At 40.5% G+C, this 24193-nt stretch overlaps 1 protein-coding gene across 1 annotated transcript in view; it reads right to left on the reverse strand.

Annotated features, from left to right (window-relative positions):
• Positions 1–24193, reverse strand: part of TANC1 (tetratricopeptide repeat, ankyrin repeat and coiled-coil containing 1) — a 65557-nt gene that overhangs the window by 27803 nt on the left and 13561 nt on the right. The window contains 4 exon segments of the mRNA XM_039555373.1: positions 528–552; positions 554–630; positions 6939–7142; positions 18410–18484. Coding sequence (XP_039411307.1) covers positions 528–552; positions 554–630; positions 6939–7142; positions 18410–18470 — 367 coding nt within the window. The 5' untranslated portion in view covers positions 18471–18484.

Raw genomic sequence — 24193 nt, forward strand, 5'->3', positions numbered from 1 at the left:
GAAACATTAATCTAAAAATACGTGACACATACTGACATACGTGTCATGACATTCACTGTAAAAGCCATGCTCTGTCACACACTAGTCAGATTAAACCAACATGAAACTTTCCAAGAATGCCAGTTAACTCTAGGGAGGTGGCTTCTCCCAGCTTTGCCAACACAGGAGTTAACTGTTACCGCCTTTGTCAGCAAATTTTTACAAAACTTCTAAAATGAAGCACTGCAAGGAATGCAATGCTACACACTTGAGTCAAATTATAATTAAAAACAAGTTCAGAAAAATGCCAGAAGGCCTTTGCTCTGTGGCAGTCACCAACACCAGGACATCACTTTGCCTGCAGTGCATGACCAGCCCCAAGAACTCAGACAGCTCTAAAGATAAGGTAGGTGTAACGGCAAGCACCTCCTCCTTGCAAAACACTGCTCCCAACACAGAATGGAATTTCTCATCCTATAGCTCATTAGCGCACACTGTGTGAAGCGGCAGCGACGCTGACGTGGCAGGACAGCCGAGCAGACACTCACCGTTCGCCGCCGGCCTCTCCTGGCTCCGACCCCTTCCGCAGCGGCAGGGCTGCCTCACCTGGCACTCTGGGACTTTCCACATACTTGGGCTTCCTGACCGGACCTGCAATGGGAATGAGCTGAGCGTATCTAACCCTTTCCAGATGGACCACAAGCTTCCTATGTCCTGTATCCTCTATGATGTAAAAAAACCAGAGAAATTATTTCTCACACACACAGCTGGTATCACAAAGATCAGCGAGCTGCTGCACTTCCACTCTTGTGAGAAACACAGGCTCTGGGCTTTTCAGAACACAAAGTCTGCTAGAAAACAAACCCAATGTATGTGGTGTCTAAACTGCATACTGCATGTTACCCCAGTAGCTGGTCTCCCTCCTCAGTGCTGATGTGTAACTCAGGACTACACCTCAGGCTCTCAACTGTTCTCCACCTGCTCTGCACTTCCCACACTAACAGAGCAAAACCCCTTCAGGGAGCAGAGGGACTGTGGGCCTGATTCCAACTGTCCCACATTGCCCTTGATAAAGGGGCTTTCCCCTTCTGCAGTTAGGGTCTTCAAAAAGCATCCTTCTCCTTGGCTCAGAATTCAAGGGCACACCAAAGCTCTCTCACAGTTTGTTTATTAAAACCTCACCCTATATGTAGGCTGTGGCACATTAAGCATCCTATCTTTCCTTTTGGCAGCAGCCTCGGATGCTACATTATGTCTCTGAAAACTACATTGATTTCTTGCTCATTTTCCTGAGCACTTTAAGACTCATGACTGCTTTTAAGGACAAGTTGCATCTCTCCTCTGTGATCTCAGGCTCCCAGGGTCACAGTGCCACAGAGCTGGGAAGGCCTGGCCACCCCATCACAGGTAACATGCATCATTTGCCCAGAACAATCTGGGTGGACCCATCTGCTCTTTCAGATTTCCACCTAGAAGTGCAATATGGGAACATGGTGACAACCTAATTTCTAAGCTAAGAAATACTGGGCAGGAAGTGTCAGTCCTACACGAACACGTATTTGCGTCTCTAGTAGAGATTCTTGAGTGGATTTCACTTTTTACACCAACAGCTCGGCACCAACACCAGAGGGGGCTCTTCCAATGCTACTGTCTTAACAAAAATAAGGGGCATTGGTCCTGGCAAAAGCAGCTAAAAACACATTCTCTTGAAACAAAATCACGTTCCTTAAGGAGACAATAGTCCATACCTGTCATCTGTAAGCATAAGTATAATCAAACATATCCAAGTTGGACAACAAAAGCACTCATTCTAAAAGAACAAAAAAACCCCAAAACGTGTAGCACATGTAAAATTAGATCAGCATGGAAATATCTTCAGGATCTATGTTTAACACTTGTGCTTTAAGCTATGGAGGAGGCACTTTACTGAATTTTGATCCTCACAAACTGCTGTGGAAATGACTTACAGTGCCTACAAACCTGATATACAACATTGGAACAAGTAGGAGAATTCGTGGTAAATTTATTTTCATGCACTAATCTAAAACAGGACACATGAATTAATCCTTGGATGAAAAGGACCCATTTAAATGTGAACTGCATCTGCAGAACAGCAGCTCTTTTCCAGAAATGTAAGATGGCTGAATCAGGTCTGACGGAAGGTTCATCCAGGACAGGGCTTTATCAGCAGCAAACTGCAGAGGAATCTAAGTAAGGGAAAACACACTCCCTGCTGTGCTCTCGTCACTACTGCTAAGTGCCTTATCATTTCCGGAGGCAGAAGTGGTCACTTGCTCTTTAAGAGCTCTAGATGGATTTTTCTTCCAAGAGCTAACCCCAGCCTTTCTTTCACAACCTGCAATATCTGCAGGTGAACACAACACTGCTGGACACAGTAACTACATTGTCTTCATTTCAATGCAATTGCCTTTTCTCCAGGGGGACAAATACCAGTCCAGTCTATTACCATGACTTCTCCTTCAGTGCCATTCCACACTGACCGTCACTCCTGCAGCCTGTTCTAGCTCTGTCCTAAATCTACTGCAGATTTTTAAAGTTGGTATCACCAGAGTTACACCAGTGTCCTCCCAAAGAGGACAAACTACAATTTATACAACTCCATAACTATATATTTTTAAAGTCATCTATTGCTTTGCTAGTAATTCTTAATGCTTTTTTGACTGCAGAAGAGCTGATTCCTCAGAAGATCGTTGTAACTTGTGCACCTCCATCCTTTCCCTCCCATCAGCACTAAGTGGATCTGTAGCTGTACTGATCCTGGGGATTGCCCAATGCAGGCGCAGGACCTTGGAGCTCAGACAGCTTAGTGCACACAGGGGGAACAGCCCCCCACAGCTCCCAAGGGTAGGGCACAGAACTGCAGCCTGAGATGAAACCAGTTCTCTGACCTAGTCTAGCCTCAAGAATCAGGTATGAGGATTAATTTGCTTATTAATTAGAAGTTTTAATTGAAGTTTAATTTCAAAACGTACTAAAGTTCTGTTGTACGTTTATGCAAGACTCTCCCAGCAGTCACCTCTGGCATTCACTGATGGAAATTCACTGATTTCAAAGGAAATCTTTCTCTGTTCAAGCATTATTGTATCATTAACCTAAGGCAGCAAACATTTTTTTCAAGTGCAGGAGCAACATCTTTCACTCATATCTTAAACTCCACAATCGTTTTTTTTTGGAACATCCCTTATAAATCAGTATTTTCATTCTTTTCGTTCAGCCTCCTAAATCAGACTATAATCAATTATTACCCCTTTAAGACAACAAATACCAATTTAGCTGCACACCTGTAAGATTGCCAATCCAAACAGTGTTCCATTCTAGCTTTGTAGTAGAAGATAACTCAACTTACTGTGACAGTTTTTCATGTACCGCTCCCCTGCCCAGGATTGTCCTGCTGACAACTTTTTCTTAGTTCTGTTTGTTTCTGCTCTTCTATCCACCTTTTCCTCAACTAACTATTTTGTTTAGGAAGTTTCTGATTCCAAATGAACTGACAGGTTTAGTATGCCAGTGATTTCAAGCTCCCTAGTAATTTCAGATGTAATTTCTCTCCTTGCTTTTTTTATAGCTAGAGTTGAGCACTGAACTGGGGCCAGAAACACTCGTAAATGCTGAGCTCTCCTCACAGAGCAGAGCTCCCACCTCCTATGCAAACAGATAAAGCACAGTGTATGTCTGTCTGTCTGTCCCTGACCCAAGGACTGTGCAGCTCTCCCTGTCCCCACGAGCTGTGCACACACCTGCTCTCACGCTGCAGTCCTGGTGAGCCCACACACCAGGCCAGGGACACTCGCTGGTACCAGTGGGGACAGGCTGTGCTCCCAGCATGGAGGGACTGAGAAGCTCAGGCTTCAGCCTGGAGATGACCCGGGGCCAGCAAGCCAGAGCGAGAGGATCAGGATGGGACACCAGAGCTCTGAGCAGCAGTTTCAAGAGACACCAAACCCAGAGTGCTGTCCTGGACCAGGCACTTCCCAATCAATCTGTGTGTTCCCAACAGATCCCGAGAACTTGCTAAGCGTTAAGGTACCTGAGTGCTTTTCTCATGGGCCACCTGAGAACTGATAATTATGCACAGAACAAATATGCCTATGATTGAACAAAATCCTCTTAATCCAAAGGGACAGAATGAAAACACTGCTCTCCCCACAGCACTTCTGCAGCTAATCGACACCCGCAAAAGCATCCTCCTGAGTCATCTGGAGTGGAAAACTACACAAGTATACAACTCTCACAGAAGAAATCATTCCAAGCATAACATTCTTTTCCCATCACTGAAATTTTAATTAAAGAAGAGAAACTAAAAAAAAAACTGAAGCAACCTAGAATGTAAAACAACCTTCTAAATTAGCAAATGGTCATATGAGTAAAAATGTGTCTGACTGGAAGGGGGGGGAAGTACTTTTCCATTATTTTAAATTGAACAGTTTCTGTTTGGACTTATATACTGCTTGAATGTAAATTTACAAACTGGCCTTACAATTTGTCTATTGCTGTTGTTGCTGTTTTTCATATGGTCCTACTGCTAAATGGCAAATTACTGGAATTTACTATGTTGTTCAAAATGTTTGCAATACCTTCTGCTTAACAAGACACAGTCTAAGATTATTTTAAGCCCCATCTATCGATGAGTGTGCAACTTTCTAAAAAGGTAAGAAAATTAAGTCTAAAACATACTTTCATCATTAGATAGATCACTTTTGGTGGATTGCTGGTTTTCCAACAGTTTGATGTGATGGATAACCAGATGGCGAGTGAATGAAGCATTAATAGAAGGAATAAATTTACTCCACTCCCAAGAAAAATACTAACACATTTTAAAGAAATGACAAAGGACAGCAATACTTGTGGCTCACACAGGAGCAAAGCCAAGCAGAAGTGCCATCAGAACAAAAAAGCAAACCCAAAATTACACCTCTGAAGCTACAGAGCAACACACACTTGGAAAAATGCAGAAAGGGCAATGAAAGGAAGAGCAGTAAGAACAACTTGTAACTAAATTACCTTACATGTAGCATTTTTCTGCTCTAGACATCACCAACTTGAGTCTAAGTCTGTGAAACAGTCTGAATGTCAACACCAGTTACCCAAAACCATAAAATACTAAATAGTGCATTTTTTACTGCAGAATGTTCTTCCATGCAGTATTTAACCATGAAAACCAATTTTTATCCACGCATCATACAAACATAAGATCAGCAAACAGAGATGCAGGAGCAGATAAACATCAGCCAGAGCAGACAAATTTCCTGGAAAATCAGGAATGCACTGAGAACGAAGCCCTCAAACACAAATGTTTTCATGAACATTAGTGCAAGTTAGTATTAATTAACTACAACTTCTAGTTTTTAATTTGTAACTGTGAAACAGTATCAGAAAAATCCATTTTTAATCTACTAATCAAAAATTTTAACTAGAACAACTCAGACTCAAGAAAAAAACTATGAAGAACTCTTCACTAAAATCCGAGTATCTCATAGTGAGCATACTCTTTAATCATTACCATTGAGAATACATACAGTGTATTGTTTCAGTCTAACAGCCACTAAACAGAATTTTATTTCAGGGAAATAAATTATGCAAGGATATCACCTGATATATACCTGACCATCAACATGCCAGGGTTGTATGAACAGAACAAAGGCAGAATCAATAACCATGTGGCAAGGGACAATCTTTTCTTCTGCCCTATTACAGTTTCAAAGACGTCAAAAAAATATTAACGATATTAATCTACACCAAAAACCACATCTCTAAGTAGTTGCTTTGTCTTCATCTGTAAACTGAGAGGACTGAAATTAGAATTTTGTTCTACTATTGTTAGACAACTTCATCACTACAACTCGACTTCAGAACACTACTTCAGCTTCCTGTGCAATCCTTTCTTCTTTCACTCACCATATCCTGAAAGATCTGTAACTTGCTGTCATGCTACTGAAACAGAGAGCTTTGAAACCAGGACATTGGTATAATCCTTGTTACTACCCTTGTCCCAGATACCAGACAGCTAATTTATATTAAATCATCTTCCATTAGCTAGAGTTTGGTGAAAGTCAAAGGAATAGCACAATGTTTCTGTCAACCTCCTACCACCTGGTTAGGTCTTTGTACAAAATAATGACACATAAATGCCAGTGCATTCCCAGCACTGTAGCATCTCAGGAAAGTCTTTTCCCTTGGCTGTGGATCACAGTGGAATGACTTTGCAGTCATCAGGAATATGGTTCTTCGGTCATGACTTATCAACTGTTCAGCATTTTCTGTACTGACAAATCCCAGCTTTTGAACTCAGTTCCCAGACCTTAAAAACTCAAACCTGTTGAGTGTCTCCACAGGCAATAGGAATATGGACAGTTTCACTTGCCTCTCCCACTCTGACTCAAGTGGAACCCAAGTGATGCCAGTGTGCTGGAATGATTTCTATGCACAGAATGCTGATAAAAGGAGCCCGATGGAGCCCCATATTTAGCCTGGGTCACACACCAGTGTGTAGGCACCACTGAGGACACAACTGCTGAAAATGAACAACTTTCTTGTCACTTCCACAGCAATTTATCTATTAATACATTTGTGTATGGAGATACAAGTAAAATAAATGAACTGTAAAAGCCGCAAACAACACTCACTCTTACACAGTCACTAACACATGCACAAACAAAGGTTTCTGCAGCAGTCCTCTACCTGATACACTAACCATAAATAACCAGTTGTAATCATATTCAGACACTTCAGTGTAAGTATTTACAACACCAATTAGAATAAATTTTTGCCACATGAAATAATACATTCTATTTAATAACCAATTACTTTTTTAGCCTGGAAACTGCACTGCTCTTGCTGCAAAAGTTTAATAGGATTTTATTATGTTATTTTATGCAACATTTATCAATAACTGAGTTAACATGTTATGAAGATTTTAGGTGCTCATTGTTTCATCTTACCTGGAGACTTCTTGTTTGCTCTTGCCTGCATCAGATAGGACTGGCGTGGCAGCAGAGGCGAGGACGGCAGTGACATTGAGACTCCTTTGGCCAAGTTCGTTCTGTAAGTGTCCTGGGAGCCTGGCTGGTCACCAGTGGGGAAATCTGCATTGTGGCCAGATGTTGATGTAACCTGCAAGGCATTCTCTGGGCAGCAGTCACCTGCTAAAAATAAAATTTTGTCATCATTAGGTGATGTGCCAAAATAAACAGCCTAGAGTTGCATTGAAATTGAAGTATTTAACACAGGAAAACATTTGACAGTAACAGTTGAGCATGACTCGCCCTACTGTGCTCCCTCCACTGCAGAATCCAGATAACCACTGGGAAAATGTAAATACACAACTAAGCAACGGTTTAATTTAATGTAATGAAGACAAAAAGGGGGAAGAAAAACCTCACTTTCAACAGAGTCAGTACTTTTCAGATTTCGTCCTTAGGGTTAACATCAAGTTTCCTATGAAGATAAAAGTATTTTTCAAGCTAAAAAGGTGTTTTAGCACCACTGAAATAGCCTGAAAGTCAGGACCACCTGAAATATTGTTTACTGAACTAGTTAAAGGAGGGTTGGGCTACCCCTTACATGCAATGAAAAGGTAGATTACTAACAGACACACTCAGAGGTGGGCAGTCTTAAGATTTGTTTTTCCAGTTTCAGTGGGAATAAAGAGGCTAAGGATTTTCTTTCTCTGTTCTTCTGAAAATTAAACTTTAACAACAACCAGTTTAAACACAGATTTAACATTGGGGATATTATTCTTTATTTTTCAATACAGAATATGTGAGTTAGCTTCAAAAGGTGTTGAAAACAGAGTAGAATGGTAATGCAGCTAAATATAACTAGAAAATACTGGAATTCTTGTCTTTTTACTAGATACATATCCAGGCTGTAGTTTGGAATTTGTACATATTTCAGGAGGACTGCTGACTCATCCACCTGCAATTCCTTCATTTCTATTTTCCCTTTTATGATGGCACAATCTGTGTAATTCATTGCCTTCTTAGTACATTTTTGCAATTTGAATTAATTTATCCTTCTCTATTGTATATGAAACATTACAACATGGAAGAGAGCTGGATGGAGCTAAATAGTTCTAATCAGTAAGTTTAGAGTATTTGATCATGACAGCAACTGCAAAGATATTATACAGTCAATATACAGAGACACTACTGCATCTTAGCAATTTTTGTTCCAGCAGTACTCTGGTTTTTCTTTTTTCTGATGCTGTGGAGAGCAGGCTCCCATGACTCAAGATTCTGAGAGCAGTATGACTTAAAAGACAAAAATCTAAAATGTGTACCACAGAAATTCCCCTTTTCAATCACTTAATTTCCTAATTTTACAATGAGCCTTTGCACATTACCACTCATATCCCCATGGTGTTCAGACAGAACAGCTCTTTGGAGCAAAACCCATACCTTGAGAAAACCCAACCATACTGGCTTCAGCCTAAGGGTGTTGTATCCTCAGTGATGGTGAATGTGTTTGAACAGTACTGTGTTCTGCTGAAGCAGGAAAACTCCTGTTATAAATGTAAAACAGTTACGAAACTAGGGAATAGCAGACACCTACTAGACAATATCATTCCAAAAAAGGAGGAACAGAACCCTGCTTCTCCAGGCCCTTTTTAAAAAGCTGTTAACTCAAGGTAACAGACCAACCCCACACTTGGGAGCTCAGAAACCATGCAGACCAGGAATAGCAGAGAACCAGCAGAGCATGTACACCATAGTCCCTGGAATGCTGCCCCAGCCATAGGCACAAACCAGCTCTTCCACTAGAACTCCCCTCGGGGCCCAAGAGCAGCTCCAGTGGAAGGCTGGTGCAGCCCCTGTCCCAGGCTCCCCTTTGCTCAGCACACAGGGGCACGGAGCAGGGCCGGCTCCATGCCCGGGCCAGGCTGCCAGGGGCTCCCAGTGCGGTGGCCCTGCCCAGGGCAGCGCGGCCTCAGCGAGGGCTCCCGGCTCCGCAGCACAGACCAAGCCTGCAGCATCTCGGGTGCACCCACAAACGTGTGGCCCCTGCAGCGCAGCGTCCATATCGGCAAGAGGAACCTCATTTATGGCTGCCTCCAGTTCAATTACATGTGGGATAATGAGGAGTGGCAAGCTTTTTACATGCTTAGATCATCCTTTCCTAAGTCTCTAAATCTATCCTGTAGATTTTATTTACCCTAATCCTGCACTTTCTGTTTTGTGTAAATTGGACTGATCATGAATCTCCACATTTCATCCAAATAACAGAAAATTCCCACAACATACCTGGATCTACACATGACAAGACAGACCCAAAGTTACCGAGCTTGTGGGATCCACCTGATAATAGATTATGCTTCCCACACAGCAATTTAACATTAGGGAAACAATACTAGAAAAATACATGAGAAATACCTGTCAAAATACAATTTGTTACAATGCTGAGATACTAGCAGATGCCACACACTGATAAACACAAAACCCCAAAATTACTTGTTACTAACTTAAAGGTTAGTAATTTAAAATATTTTAGCTACCAGAACAATACTTTAAAATTACATGACATTGCCTGGTGTCTACCAGAGTATAAAGCTGGCTATGTCAGTTCTGGAGTGGAAGATGACCTCTCACAAGTTCATTAGTGTCAAACAAACACATAAGGCAAGGTGCCGTGAAACCTCACTTTCATTTTTTTAAAACCTCCGAGCTGTACATTTTCCACTGCCAAGCAGCCTCTGGACAAAAACCTTTCATAAGCATCAATCAGCGCTGGAGTTCTTACTCAGTAGTTAAAGTAACCACAGAAACAACTTAAAAGCTTTAAAAACCACACACGAAAAGCTTGGAGAACGAAAATCAAATCCCAATTTAGCTGCACCTAAGGATGCAACTGAATGGCATAATCTGATTAACAAACTACTTTTTTTTCCTTTAGATATGAAAAGATACAAGGATGGCTGACTACAGCAATGATTTTGCAGAGCTTAATATTCCAAAAGAGAACTTGAACTTTTAAGATTAAAGTCCTACCAAATAGGGAGGATAACTAAAATGGAAACCTTCACAGTGTCTGTATCAATATTAAACATAATAAAATGCATCTAATTCTTCACTCAATGTAAGTTGCTTAGAAACCAGAAGAATGGCAACTACGTTACCAAAAAACGTGTAAACTGAGTTTGATGTGGATGTGGGAATTCAGATCATTTTAACATAAGGGAATAGGACCACAACTTTTGCAACAACGAGAGCTGAAACAATGAACGTGCAGCCTCCTTGATCCTGGATACTGAGAGCAGCCACAGAACAAACTCTGTTCCATGGATTCCCTCAACAGGCCCTTCCGGGATAGCCTGTTTCGTCTTTCTCTCCATTAACCTTTTGACGGAAGTGAAACAAGACTCTCAACCCACTTAAGAAAAATATCTGATATAAAATTGTGCTACAACAGAAATCTTAAATTCTGCAGTTCTGCTTAAGATGTTTTAAAAAGAAAAAAAAAGTGCTAACACTGCAGGATGCTGTTGCTGACCAAGGCTCCCTGTGAGTCCCCTAGAGTGAAGAGCACCACCAAATCCAACACTTCAATGTGCTCACACGTTACTACTGACAGTCTTAAACTCCATTCTGCTTCATAAGATGTGCTTCACCCTAACAAATATTAAGAAAAGATACGACCTTACAGATAAGTTCAGAAGGAAACTATATGTGGGAAAAAGAAAACAGTAAGAACAAGGAAAGACATCCAAACTGGAAAGCCCCTTCCAGAAAAAGGCATCTTCTCTATGTCTACGTAGTAAGAAACTGTTTAAGGATTACCAAACCCAGTAGGTTTAATGCTCTTTCAACAGAACTGACAGGCAAGTGTACACAGAACTCTGTAACAGGGCTCAGTGACTGAGTATAAGGTGCTTCATTTTTATTGTAAAACACTGACCATTGCCCTTTAAAGATTCTGTGTCTTTCAAAATTGAAAGGCTTACGTGTGTGTGTGTGCTTGTACATACACAGCCAGTCCAGCTTCGGGAGAGGGCAATCCAGGAGGGCCTGGGGAGCCCAGTGTCCCAGTCTGTCCAGTTAGGACAAGGCAATCCAGTCACACCACTACCAACACCTACCAGGAGCTGCAGAACCATTCCTGCCAAGTGGAGCCATCCATAGCCAGCCTTCTGGGACAGGACACAGGCTGCTGGCATGGAAAATACATGCATGAGGGAAGAGCAACATTTAATTCTTTTGCTCTTGAGACTCTGGAAAGACCAGAAAAAGAGAGAAACTAGCATGGAATGGGAAGAAAACACATTACAGCCTGAGTAAAAAGAAGCAGTGAAGTGCACTGAGTGAGAAACAACCCAGGTAAAATTAGAATAAATGGTTTAAATGGTGAACCTTTGCCAACTCTGCTCATACTTGACATTATTTGCTCACTTTCTGGCATTTATTTCTGCACCCTGGATTACTTCAGCAGTCCACAAAATATTAATGTTCTCCTGTATCTCTTAAAAAAACCAATCAATTTTTAAAGAAAACAGTGAAAAATAGAGGCTATTCAGACCACTGAAGTAATTTGCATACGTGTTTCAAGGGCAGGATCTTTTTTTGAGGGGAGGTGTTTATATGCACGTGGGATACATCACTGGAATTAGCTTCTGAAAAGACATTCACCACATTAAATATTCAATGCTCAGCAAAAAAGCTTAAGCTCTTAAATAACTGACAAGAGCAGCTGAAAGTCGGCAAAGCAACACAGGATAATCAAAAACAGCTCCATATTTTAAGCATGAAACAATGCTTCTTCTGTTGCAAGGTATTTTTAGAGTAACAACAAAAAGTCAAACTGAAACTTAAAAGTATTCCGTTCCAAGTTCAATTTTCCAGACAGTGGATGTGTACTTTATGCACCACAAATGCCCTTTGCTCTTAAAATTCAAAGCCTAATTTGGACAGAAAAAACCAACAGAATTTGCATGTTTAAAATCTAAACAGCAAACTTATTTTATTTAATGGCCTTTCAATTTTCCAGAATGGTACCTGAAACCTAGATGCTCTCAGCTGGGTTCAGAGTGTATTAGTCAGAAATGCTGAGTGAGATGTTATGCAAGACAGGGGGGTTCAAACACGCATTTAGCTGACCATGGTCAGCTGAGAATCAAACCTTTACTGCTACAGGGAAGTAATTCTTAAAACAGTCAGTTTTAAAATAAGGATTAAATAGTGGGTCTGGGTCTTAAGAAAAGGTTAGGCTTTTCTGCATAACAACTTCACTTTTCTTTGAGAGCAGCAATTTAGTGGCCACTAGCAATAAAAACAACAACCAAATAATAAAAAACCCCAAACCACAAAAATCAAAAAACCAAAACCCAAAAAAACCAAAACTCAAAACCCAGTGACAGTGAATTTCAGCACATTTCTGTTTATCATTCCAAGTGCTGCCCCGGTGCTGCACATCAGGCTTTTAACAGGGGCCTTGGCTGAAATGAAAGAGAGAAAGTAAAACAGGGATGGTGGAACCTCATATGAGGGATCACAGCTCATGCCTTTGAAAGACATTTTACTTATGAAAAAGAATACTAAGTATAATCTCAATTTCTTAATTGTATCTGACGTGAATAAAAGAGAGGAAATTCCAAATTCACAGATTTCGTCCAACTTGATCAGTATACAATATTCCTAAAGGGAACGGCAGACAAACAAAAGTAACTAACGATATGCCAGTCTACAATGGAATATAATGCAGAAGTAAAGCATCCACTCTACAAACATTCAACACTCTGTACACGCGTATTTAAGTCAAAGATACTTACACAAAGACACCTGAATACAAGAAGAAGAAAACTAATGCAAATATAAACTAGGTCTTAAAGAGTATTGATCTACCAGATCTCAATCAAACAAGACACAAGAAAGATTTATTAATATGGACCCTTTTTGCAGACCAAATTTAAAAAATCCAAATATGCAGGCAATCACTGAAAGTCTGATGCATACAAATCCATAAGCACTTCAGTAATTTTTATTTCAGAAATCAAAACCACCCATCTTGTTTCTCCGGATTCTCTGCCTTTAAAGCACTATGTTGCTACATTCTAAACATTACCTTTTTGTTGGCATAATAATCTGTCCCTTGTTATTTGAGCACTACTATTAATGTCTAATAAGCCTTGAAACTGGAAAACCTAAAAGTCCCAACTACTTACCACATTGAATTTCTACTGACATCAATGAAGTTTTCATGCATACCATGTACTACATTTGAAGTTCAACTTCTGATGAGATTTAGCGCAGGAAGGACACTGCAAACTAAGCACAATACTGCCATTATTCGTGTTCCTTCAGGCCTGATATTGGGTCAACAGAATGACAATGCTCATACTACTAGAAAGCCATCTGAAATAACTGAGTATGTTCCACAGAAATTTAAAATACAGGATTTTCTTTTCTTTTTAAATTAAAATACATTACATGTACTTTATACTGAATGAGCTTTTGCTTAGTAAGTAAAAAAAAAAAAAAGGCAGATTCTCAAAGGCAAGCAAGTTGCTGACTTTGGGACAGTTAAAGAAAACAACTGTAATTATATACTGGAAAGCAGCTGGCAGTACAGAAACCCAACAGGAATTACTAATACAAATTTCTCTCTGAAGTATTTTTAAGCACTTAAGAATGAGTAGCTCTGTAGAATTCCTAAACCATATCATAATTAAGAAGTATTTTTTGTTTATATTCTGAAGCTTCTTATGTATATTCTTTTTCACCTCACTGCAGGCATAGATAGGACTTACAGGTAATCTGGTAGAACTTTAATTTGAACAACGGTCTTCTGGATGTGATTGCTTGAACTGTGTCACTAACACACACAATTTCTGTGCTATACTAAAATAAAAACAGCCAGCTCCTTTCAGCTGAGGCCAAAGGCACAAAATCTCTTTGTGGTTACAGAGGCCAAGTTAAAAACCTCAAGGAAATAAACTAGACAACAAGTAAACCTCAACAATGAAAACACAGGAGAGAGCACAGAAAGACACAGTTCTACAGTAGGTAGAAAGAAACACACAGCAGAAAAAGACAAAGAGCTGAGATTACCTTAAATCTAGAAAATAAAGTCCATTAACAAAGCAAAGCAAAAGGCAAAGAGCAAGGAAAGAGAACACGCACCCTCAGCAGAGGTCACAAGATGAGACATCTCTGTCACAATCCCACTGGAGAGACACCTCCCAGGGAATCTCTAGAGGACTTGGAAACTTTGCAAGAGTTTAAAGAGAAAATATTTATTTGACGACAATAAACTGACAAAGAGGAGAAAGTACCACTTTTTACTTTGTTTCTGGGACTGACTAAAAAACTTGAGAAACAAGGGGAAACTGTGTGAGTAACTGCTGTACATTTCCAGCTCAATGTATGTGAGACACATAAACCTACCTATTACTTTCTGGGACACAAAAATTAATCTTCCTGTTTACCCTCTTCCTGCTTGGTTTCAAACATTCCCAAAATAGTTTTCTGTTTCTTTAAGGTTATAGGTGCAGACTGTGGGTTTTTCCCCCTCAGGTTCTGTCCTTTACGAAGTACGTACATCACTAATGCAAGGAAGGACAAAGCAAAGAAAAATCAACTCACAGACAGTTATCTCTGTTGTATGGAAATAACTATGTCTGAAGGGCTGTAAAGACAGGTTGCTTCATGCTGCAGAAAACCAGAAAAAATCTGTATGCAGAAAAAGTTGTATGTCTGGGTTGGTTGAAATTTTGTTTGTTTGGCACATCTGTTTACCTAAGTAGGATACCACCTTGTCTTCAAATCCACATTTAGAAATACATTCCGTAAGTTTTGCTTTCTAAAGCTATTCTACACATAACTTGCTGCCAACACAGCTCTTTTCACCTGTGTTCACGTATGTTTGCACAAACTGATAATTACATATGTGCATGTTTAAACACACTAATTTGGCTTCATTTAGATTTTACCTAATTCTACAATAGCCACTACCTAGCTATCAACGTCTCCCAGCCACATCTAAATAAACCCCTTTTCAACAAAATGACTGTAGAAGAATTTCTACTGAAGCACCTGCAGGGTCTGAGCCCAACTATGTACCCCTAATTACTGCTTTTGGTGCTTCCTGAGGCATCATTTTCCCAAAAGTGACGTTCCCACATGACAGCCTTCCACCTGATCAAGGCAGAAGTTATTTCTACAAAGATGTTCTACAACCCTTCAGCAGAGCACTTCAGTCTCTCTCTCAAAGCATCAATACAAATTCTTGCAACCCTCTTTTTCAAGATAACCCTGAATTTAAAAATCTATTAAAAACTGCAATCAACATTCCCAGCAGCTATTTCAAAAATGTTATGCACAGCTTCAGCTCTTAAGCTCTTAAGTCAGGGCAAATGAGAAATTCTAACATTAAAATCCACACGAGCTACTGTTAAGAAAAGTCCTAATTTCTTTTTGTCCTTTAACCCTTTTACATTTTTAAATATTACAGCTGCGCCTGCCTTCAATCTAGAAAAAAGCACCACCATTCCTACTTGCACTAGTTCCACAAGCCTATCCAGCTGTAAAACCCATAAAATAGAGCTAACACACAAACAGGAAGTTCTATTCAGTCAAACAGGAATCATCCCGCTCAGATCTGAATTATGCACACTTCCAGGCGTTCCTTTCATGTAACCCATGGGACAACTGGGGTTACTTCAGTTTAAGAGTAAGCTGCTGCAGTTTAGCCTAAACCCCTTCCAATTTGACTCCAAACTGTCACGTGTGGTCAAGGCACAGCTGCAACCCATCACCCTGGTGTCCCTCCTATGCTGGCTGGGCTGCCCACTATGACCCACATGGATTTTACTACCTTCTAGCTCCTCAGCATCACTCCTAAACCATGACTATACTGAAAAAAGACCATGGCAGTCTTTCCAGTTGTGTTCAGGGTGGCCCTACTGAGATGCGCTGTCCCCTTCCTTCCACGTTCGGAAGCTCTGAAAAACCTGAAAACTTTTTCAGAACTTCATAAGCAAAAAATCAAGTCCATGTGCCCACAGAGCTGAGAGAAGCATCTAAATGTACTATCACGTTCCTCTCTCCAACAGCACTTTGAAGAATGGCCGTACCTGCATCTGTCCTATCTCTCTAGTCAGCTCCCATTGCTGGGGTGCATTTCAACTCTCTTTAGAGAGCAGGAAATTTTAAGCTGTTGTTCCTATTCCATATCCAAAGGGCCCTGAAGTGGGACAACTCTACAATCAAAAAACCCCTTCAATTTCTCACTGTTTTCAGTTTAAAGACCAGGGAGACAAGTGAGCAAAAATAAGCTCTACAAAGACCAATGTTCTTTGCCTTGCTTCACATCTTTTCTAAAAGCGGACAAATGTGTTACAGCTGAAAGAACTGGAATGTCCTCTGGAACAACAGAGAAAGCTAATAAACTGGACATAACTTCACAGGAAGTCCTGGATGTAACACAGAACAGAACAAAATGCACTCATCTCTTTCCAAACTTTTCACATCATCTTCAAATGCAAAATAAGCCAAAATTTCTGAAACCCTAAGTAAAAATTATTTACTTTCTTTTAAAAAGCTGCTCCTGAACTCCTCCTTGCTCTAGCTCTCACCAGTCAGGCATTATTCACCACCAATTTTTCTCAATACTTGGTTTCCATAACATCTAATTAATACACGAAACTCCAGAGTTCTGCTTAAAAAACAACAACAAAAAACCCCAAGCAAACAAACGCACCAAACCAAAAATTAAACCAAAAAACTTCCCACTCTCTAACTCTTCCCTCACTGCTCAGAAATACAGCAACAATATATTTGCAAAAACAGAGAGAAAAATCCTCTTTTGCACACATTAATCCAGACAGATGTCATGAGATCCTAAAATAAAAAAACATGCTTTCTGACCTACAGGAAAAAGGCTTTTCCAAGCTTCAGATTTTAATCAAAGCCTGGTCAGAGCTCCATTCCTTCTGAGCTTAAACCAACTCCCATCTAGTATTTTAAGAAAAAATGTACCAGTGAAAGCCTCACCACAGGAATCTTTAGCCCACTCTGTTTAAACAACCCCAGCTGGTAACTTCAAGTCAGCAGCACACACAAAATTAACAGGATGCCTTTCGTCTTGCTCTGTGATCATTTCTGTGCATCTCTGATCGCGTGTCAATGTTTTTTCTAGTCAGCATAGCTCCCATCATTCAGTCACTTCGAAAGGAACTGTGGCAGAGTGCAAACTTCACAATACCACAAAAATTTCCCGAAGAACAACACATTACCTGCCAGATGAACTCAGAACCAGTTTTTGCAAAAGAACAGTGAAAATACCCTCCCCTTGTAGGGCTCAGTGTAACTGTGTAGTTCTAGAAGCTGAAATGCCAGACACATATATAACTTGCTTTCCAAAAAAATAAGACTGTGTTGTTTTACAAGTTCCAATAAATAAGGATGTGGCAGCTTTATTATTATGCTCTGTTCTTTATACATTTAAGAAATATTTGGATTTACTTATATTTTACTCTGGGAGTAAGAAGTTCACGTTGCCAAAGAGCATAAATTTACTCTTAGGGATAATTCAGGATCAAACTCATCAGAAAATCAGGAATGTTAGTCTACATTAATAGTTTGAAGTTAAAAATAAAACTCTGAAAAACAAGTAACTTTCACTCAGGTCCATGAGCTTTGCATCCACTGCAGGAAAGACTTCAGCATGCCTGGCACAGAGCAGGCAGGTTCACACCACTCACCAACGCCTGGAACATCTACAACTACTGCTCCTCCTCAACAAGCATTGCTGGGCCTGCTCTGCCCTTGAAAATAGCAATGGGAGCTCTTAGTTACCCTTCTTCCTGGAAAGTAATGCAGGTAAGTAGTGGCCTACTAAATTTATGGTTAATAGTAATATAAGTTTTATTTTAAGTAAGATTTGTTGATAATGATTAACTTGACCTTCAAAAAAATCTCTGTAGTTAAAGCAAAAACTAGAACATAGTAGAAACCTGATAACCAGCTTAATAACTTCTCACTAATTCAATTATTTTTTTTCAAAAGACATACATAATAAAAATTCTATTGCCCATAATACATAACCAGTTTTGAGGTTTTTCATATTGTAATGAATAAGCAGTTTAAACTGCATTTCTGTAGCTGAGGGTTCGGAAGGCCTGGCCCCGGGCCGTGTAGGAGCTGGCAGCATAGTACACACAGACTGCTCTCAGTATTTCTAGGGCAACAACCAGGAACAACTGCTCTCACCCGTCCTGCCCGGCGGTGATGGAGGAATAAGTGCACTGGATCCGCCTTGCAGGCAGGCTGAGACCTGCAGCGCCTGCTCCGCAGGCAGCAGCTGGGGGAGGTGGGCAGAGAGCTGCCCCGGGGATGGGCATCGCTGCACCACAGAACGGACAGTCCTGGGTTTGCTGTGCACAACTCATCTGGGGTATAAAACATTGCATTAATATTCATACCTGGGTCTTTCTTGGTCCCTTTTCCACCCTCTCGGCTCTTTTTTAGAACGGCCTTTAACATTTTAAATGTTGCTCCTAGAGTAATGGAGAGAAACAAAAATAAATGCAATGTCCATGCCCACAAGTCGAAACAAAATACAGACAGGATCAATACAAATAAAACAGTGAGGTAATTAGCAGAAACTTTCTGGCAGCCACATTTATTTCTTACAATATCACTTGGTTAAGCAAAGTACTGATGTGCAAGGAATGTTTTAATACTTGAACTAAGCAACTAAGAGTTTGCTGTCTTCTGGTACAGAAGAATAAGGCAGCATTCTCCACATTCCACATCCAATTACAGTTACAGGGCTAAACCTGAGTAAGTTGCTGTAAGACACTCCAGAAAAAATAAGCTAAAATCAAGCTCTAACTCCTGACAGGAGTTCAGCAGCCTGACTGGGAGCAATGGGAGCAGCCTGGTGTCAGTTGGGAATGCCAACTGCAAGACTGTAAAACGGATAGCAGCAGGACATGGTACCACCCCTGTTCTGTCCCTGCACACAGCACATAGAGCGACAGAGGAACAAACTCCTGCGTCCCTGCAACGTTTTCTGCCTGCCACATGGCACACTTAACAATCAACCTCAAGTGAGCACCAGCTGCAGATTTCAGAGCAGTATTAAGTATAAGAAAAATGTATTTGGGCAAATAAACCTGAAAGACAGTTAAGTTGTTTCACGTAAGTAACTTCAGTTACAGAGCAAGGAAAACAGAATGAAAGGTATTATGAAGAGCACTTCTTTTTCAAAAAGCTTTCTGGGAGCATCTATGAATTGTAATTTCATTTGCTTTCTCTACTGAAAAATTCGAAAGGTATCTAACATTGGAAATTTTGCAGTACAGAATATGCAACAAGAAGGGGGGGAAAAAGCAATTTGACTATGCTGTCTTACGTAACAGACTGCTATAAACCCCACATGAAATCAACAGGAAAAGCAAAAGTCCTCCATCCAAAAACTACGGATTCCTCAGAAAGTTGTCTTCATTTGATGAAATAAAGCAGAGAAAGAGAAATCAGTACAACAGAATTCTTCAGCTCCTATGAATAACGAGAAGCACATACAACTAACACTAATCAGAAGACTGGAAGGTTTCCAGAGCCTGGATCATACTCCACATGCAGCTCTCTGACAGCTTCACGCAGGTAACAGCCAGGCACACCAAGGGCTGGCTCCCACCCAGCCAGGGAACATGGCCAGAAGCTGCGCTGAGGAGTGGCACTCCCTGGTGCCACACACGGGCACAAGGCAGCGCACGCTGGGGCTCCTGCCGGCACACACAGGAGAGACACCACTACTGCTGTCCCTGCTCGCTGCCAGAGCAAACAGGTTCTGCAACACTTTCAGGTGGTTCCCAAAGGATATAAATTACTCAGCCCTCTCCAATTTCAGCATCAAGAAAATTGAAAAAGCTCACAAACACACCCCCAAAATTGGATCATCTAACCGAAAAAAGAAATGCACTGAAAGGAAGCAAATTATGATTATTAAAGCACAAATAAATTTATCAAAATAAGCATCACTATACTACACTAGAATGTTGAATGCCAGCTGGGGAAGGTGAAGCTTTTTTTTTTAAAAAAAACCCCCATATACTCTATGTGTTTACAATATCAGCGACTGGGTACCAGCCATGTCCGACAGGCAAAGGCTACGTGCTAGTTCTCAACACGTCCAGCAATGTCCAAAAGGCTGGACTGAAATAACATGGTTAATGACAGCCCCCTGAACACTGCTCAAGGCTTTTTTAAATAAGGAAATGTCTCCTAAAATTCAAACACAAGATCATGAGAAGAAACAACTAAATGCAACACGAGGAAACACTCTCCCCTCTTTCACCGGCTAGGCTCCCCTCCTCTCTTGTCTGCACGAGCTAGATACAGACATAATCCACAGCAGCAAAGAATTTTCTGAGATCAAGAAACAGCCCTGACAATCAGACACATTTAGTGAAGAAAACAGTGCTCAATCATATAATTCAAGGCTGAAACATAATGCATATGTAGAAAAATGGGAAGTCTAATTACAGCTGCAGAAACATTCTTAATGTGATATTCCCTAACTTCTGCCTAGCTTCAGAACATTGTTTCCCCTAAAAACACTTAGTATTGTATATTGTTGGTATTCTGCATGATAAATTTTACTTACAGGCCTTTTAAAAATCTCTTAAGTCATGCAGAACAATATTGACTTCATTAAAATTCTGTTTGTATCACCACATGAACATGGAAGAAATAGTCTATCTGAACTCTTGTTAATGTTCACAGAGTGGGTCCCATCAAGCTCTGCCCTGAGATCTGACCACCAGATGCATTTTTAAATTTTTTTTTTTCTCCACAAGTGATACAGCTTAATGGTGCAACCAGAACAAAAAATACAAGAGGGTAATTAGGAAATAATTTAGTTTTGCAGAGCAGATCTTCACAGGGAGCCTTACTGCAAGTGATGACAATGACATTGTTGCAAGGAGAACTGGCTCTTAAGACAAATATGGTAATAATAAAAGAACATTTACAGGACCTCAAACAGGTGCAGTGCTAAAAGAAACCCGCTGCAGCAGCTCAGAGAGAGAAGAAATGTGAGCTTTAAAAAAGCCAGTGTTAAAAATGGGTGCAGATAGGAATCCAATGGACAAAGAGGCCACAGGCACCAACAAACACAGGAGGTTCCCTCTGAACATCAGGAACATTTCCTCACTGTGAGGGTGACTACCATGGGCATGGGGTGCCCAGACAGGCTCCGGAGCCTCCCTCCTTGGAAGTACTCAAGAGCCACCTGGACAGTCCTGGCCAACTGGCTGTAGAAAACCCTTCCTGAGCAGGGCTGGACAAAGCAACTTTCCATGGACCCTTCCAACCTCAACCGCTCTGTGATTCAGGAAGAGGCTGAGCAGGACTGCCCTCGTATGGGTCCCTGGGGTACACCACAAGTTCCTGACTTTCCACTGGCCTTTGTGCCACTGACCACATGTCTTGCACCTGGTTTCATGTGGCACCACGTAGGTACACTGTTCCCTTGCAGTCTGTCCATCTGGGAGGTCAATGCACAGCAGGTAGGGATGCACAGCTTTCAAGAGATAACCCCCACCCACACCCAGAGAAGTGTCTTGAAATGTATCTAACATCCTGAGAGAAGGCGATGGAACAGCAGGAAACTAAACTGTGGCTCTCTTTGGTTGGTTCAGATACATTCCCTTTCCCCAGTACAACCCATCTTGGACTAAACCCCAAGCAGGGGCTGTCAACAACCAGCTCAGGGCACCTTCTGCTCTGAAGCAAACATCCTGGCACACACCAGAATAAAGACATTCCAAAAGCCTACTGTACTGCAGTAGAAAGCGCATTCTAACTCACTGCATCTTACTTTATGTAGCATATGCCTCCTAGTACAAGACCTAAAAATCCTAATTATCAGATTCCAAAAGGAAAGAAAACCAACTCCAAGCATCTCTTCTAAAGATGTACAAACACCCTCCCCAGATAACCTCCTAAGCTAAGACATCAAACAAAATAGAAGTCTCAATGTATTTGTTATGCACTGCTTTTTAAATAAATAATTTTTCTTTTTCCATACAAAAACCATCTGCCATGTTAGAAAGCCTGCATTATGCAATGGTAGGATCTGAAGCTGTTAATGAATTTCAGAATCTAAGAAAGGTACTTTACATACATAGCTAGAATAGAGTGGCAGGGGGAAGAAAAAAAAAAAAAGGAAGACCTGAAAAGCCACATATTATATTTAACTTCTTTATTTCGTGAATACGACAAGTATGAATTTTATATTAACCAGAACAGACAGGCTTGATATAGAACTGAAACTTTACAGTATATGTCATTCCTATTCTTAGAATATAGATAAGGGTTAATGAGAGATCAAATAAAAGGAATCAAGGACAATTCCATCCTAGATTTTCTCTTCTTGGAATTGAGGCCAATTTCCTTACTGTGCAAACAGTTCTTCAAGGATCTAATCCAACAAAGAACAGAACCGGCATGCAAGATGGTTTCTTACTCAGACCACATTCAGTGTAGATATAAAAAGTGCCTACTACCTGGAAATAAAGTCCACTTCCTTCCTTTTCCCCTATAAAATGAAATGCAAAAATGAAAGAGAAGCACTTCCAAAGCAACTCACCTTTGCTATGTGAGTTCTGGAGTTAAGTGGACAGATCTAACCCTAGGGGCTGCAACAGCAAAGCGATAGCAGTGCTCTCTGTTTGCAAGCTGAAAGGTACAAAAAATAAACTGTCTTCTGAAGTAATGCTAAAACCACCACCTTGGATCCAGTATAACATCATTCACATTCCAGAGTGTGCAGGTGAACACTGAAGAAACAAACCAAATACTACAGCTTAGAAATACTACAGACAGTGTTATTTAAAAAATAAAAAAACAAACCCAAAAGATATACCAAAGTTATTTACACCTACTGTGACACTTATTGACAAAAGCACTTCAGGTAATGTATTTCTTCATACACATTGTTCACACCTCAGGAACACCGATTAAAGTGAACAGCAAGAGTGTGCATTTATAGCTCCGCACCCCTTGAACCAGGCACAGGATATTAGATCTTGTTTTGTTTTAATGATATCTATATTAATAGGATATTTTCCAGTAATGCTGGCACATTGTCCTTCTAAGCAGATTGTACTTTCTCTCTCCTCACAGCCAAGCTTAAGTAGAATCACTCCCTGACTCAGACTTCAGAAACCTTTTCAGCTACTGCAATTGCTTCACTTTGGCAAATAACTCCCGTTTACATTTTCTTAATTCCAACTTTTAAATACTGCCATGAAACCACTGTTTGTTGTTTGGTTTGGTTTTACTTGTTTGTTGCATTTTTTAAAGATTTAAAAACTATCATTTCCATTTCAAAATGGATATTAGATGCAGACTTGTTATCCCAGAGTGCTAATAATAATGTCCCAACAGAACTCTTCTGCTTGTTGAAGACCCTGTCAGCTGCTGACAACACCAAAAGCATTTTCAACTGGATGCTGTTCTCCCATCAGTTCAACTGTTTTGTCTTCAGATGCAAAAGACATTCCATACAACTGCTTCCTGCTCAGAGCATGAAGGGAAAGGGCAGAAAGTCCCTTGATCAAGAATTTATAATGATCAGCTTCTTTATTAGTGACTCCAAAACATTGTCAGTTTTATAAAACACAAATCTTAGGTCATGGAAAGAGTTGGGAGCACAGGCATACACAACAGTTAAGTTCTCAACCTTTACAAGTTAAGTACTTCATTACCTGAGGAATCCCCTCTGAAAAGCAGAGGTGGAAAAATCTCTCCACATTTTCCACTCAGCCTGCAAGCCTCTCCTTAAAACCCAGCAACTTCCTTGCAAGGGCATGTTTTCCACGTAAAGCTACTATTGAAGACACCAACATCAGGAACAAGATGATTCACAACTCTTGTTCCACCTCCCTTACCTTTCAGAGAGGGTTATTTTCAAAGATCTACCCACAGGAGTTTATCACTACTGCAAAGGTCAAATAAACTAATCCCACATGGTACATAAGCACCTGAGCTAATGCCCATGAACTCCTGACATTTATATACTACCCACAGTTGTGTTCAAGCTTCCATATTTAGATCCTGAAAACCACTTTAGCATTTATTCACAAAGAAATAAAGGGTAGAACATCTTAGTCTACTGTCTGCACAGAAGTACTTAAGGATTTGCCACCTTTCAGTGTGGGATTTATTAAACACATACTTCAAATAATCTGTATTTT

The sequence above is a fragment of the Corvus cornix genome, chromosome 7, assembly GCF_000738735.6.
Source record: "Corvus cornix cornix isolate S_Up_H32 chromosome 7, ASM73873v5, whole genome shotgun sequence".
In the NCBI taxonomy this organism is placed as follows: domain Eukaryota; kingdom Metazoa; phylum Chordata; class Aves; order Passeriformes; family Corvidae; genus Corvus; species Corvus cornix.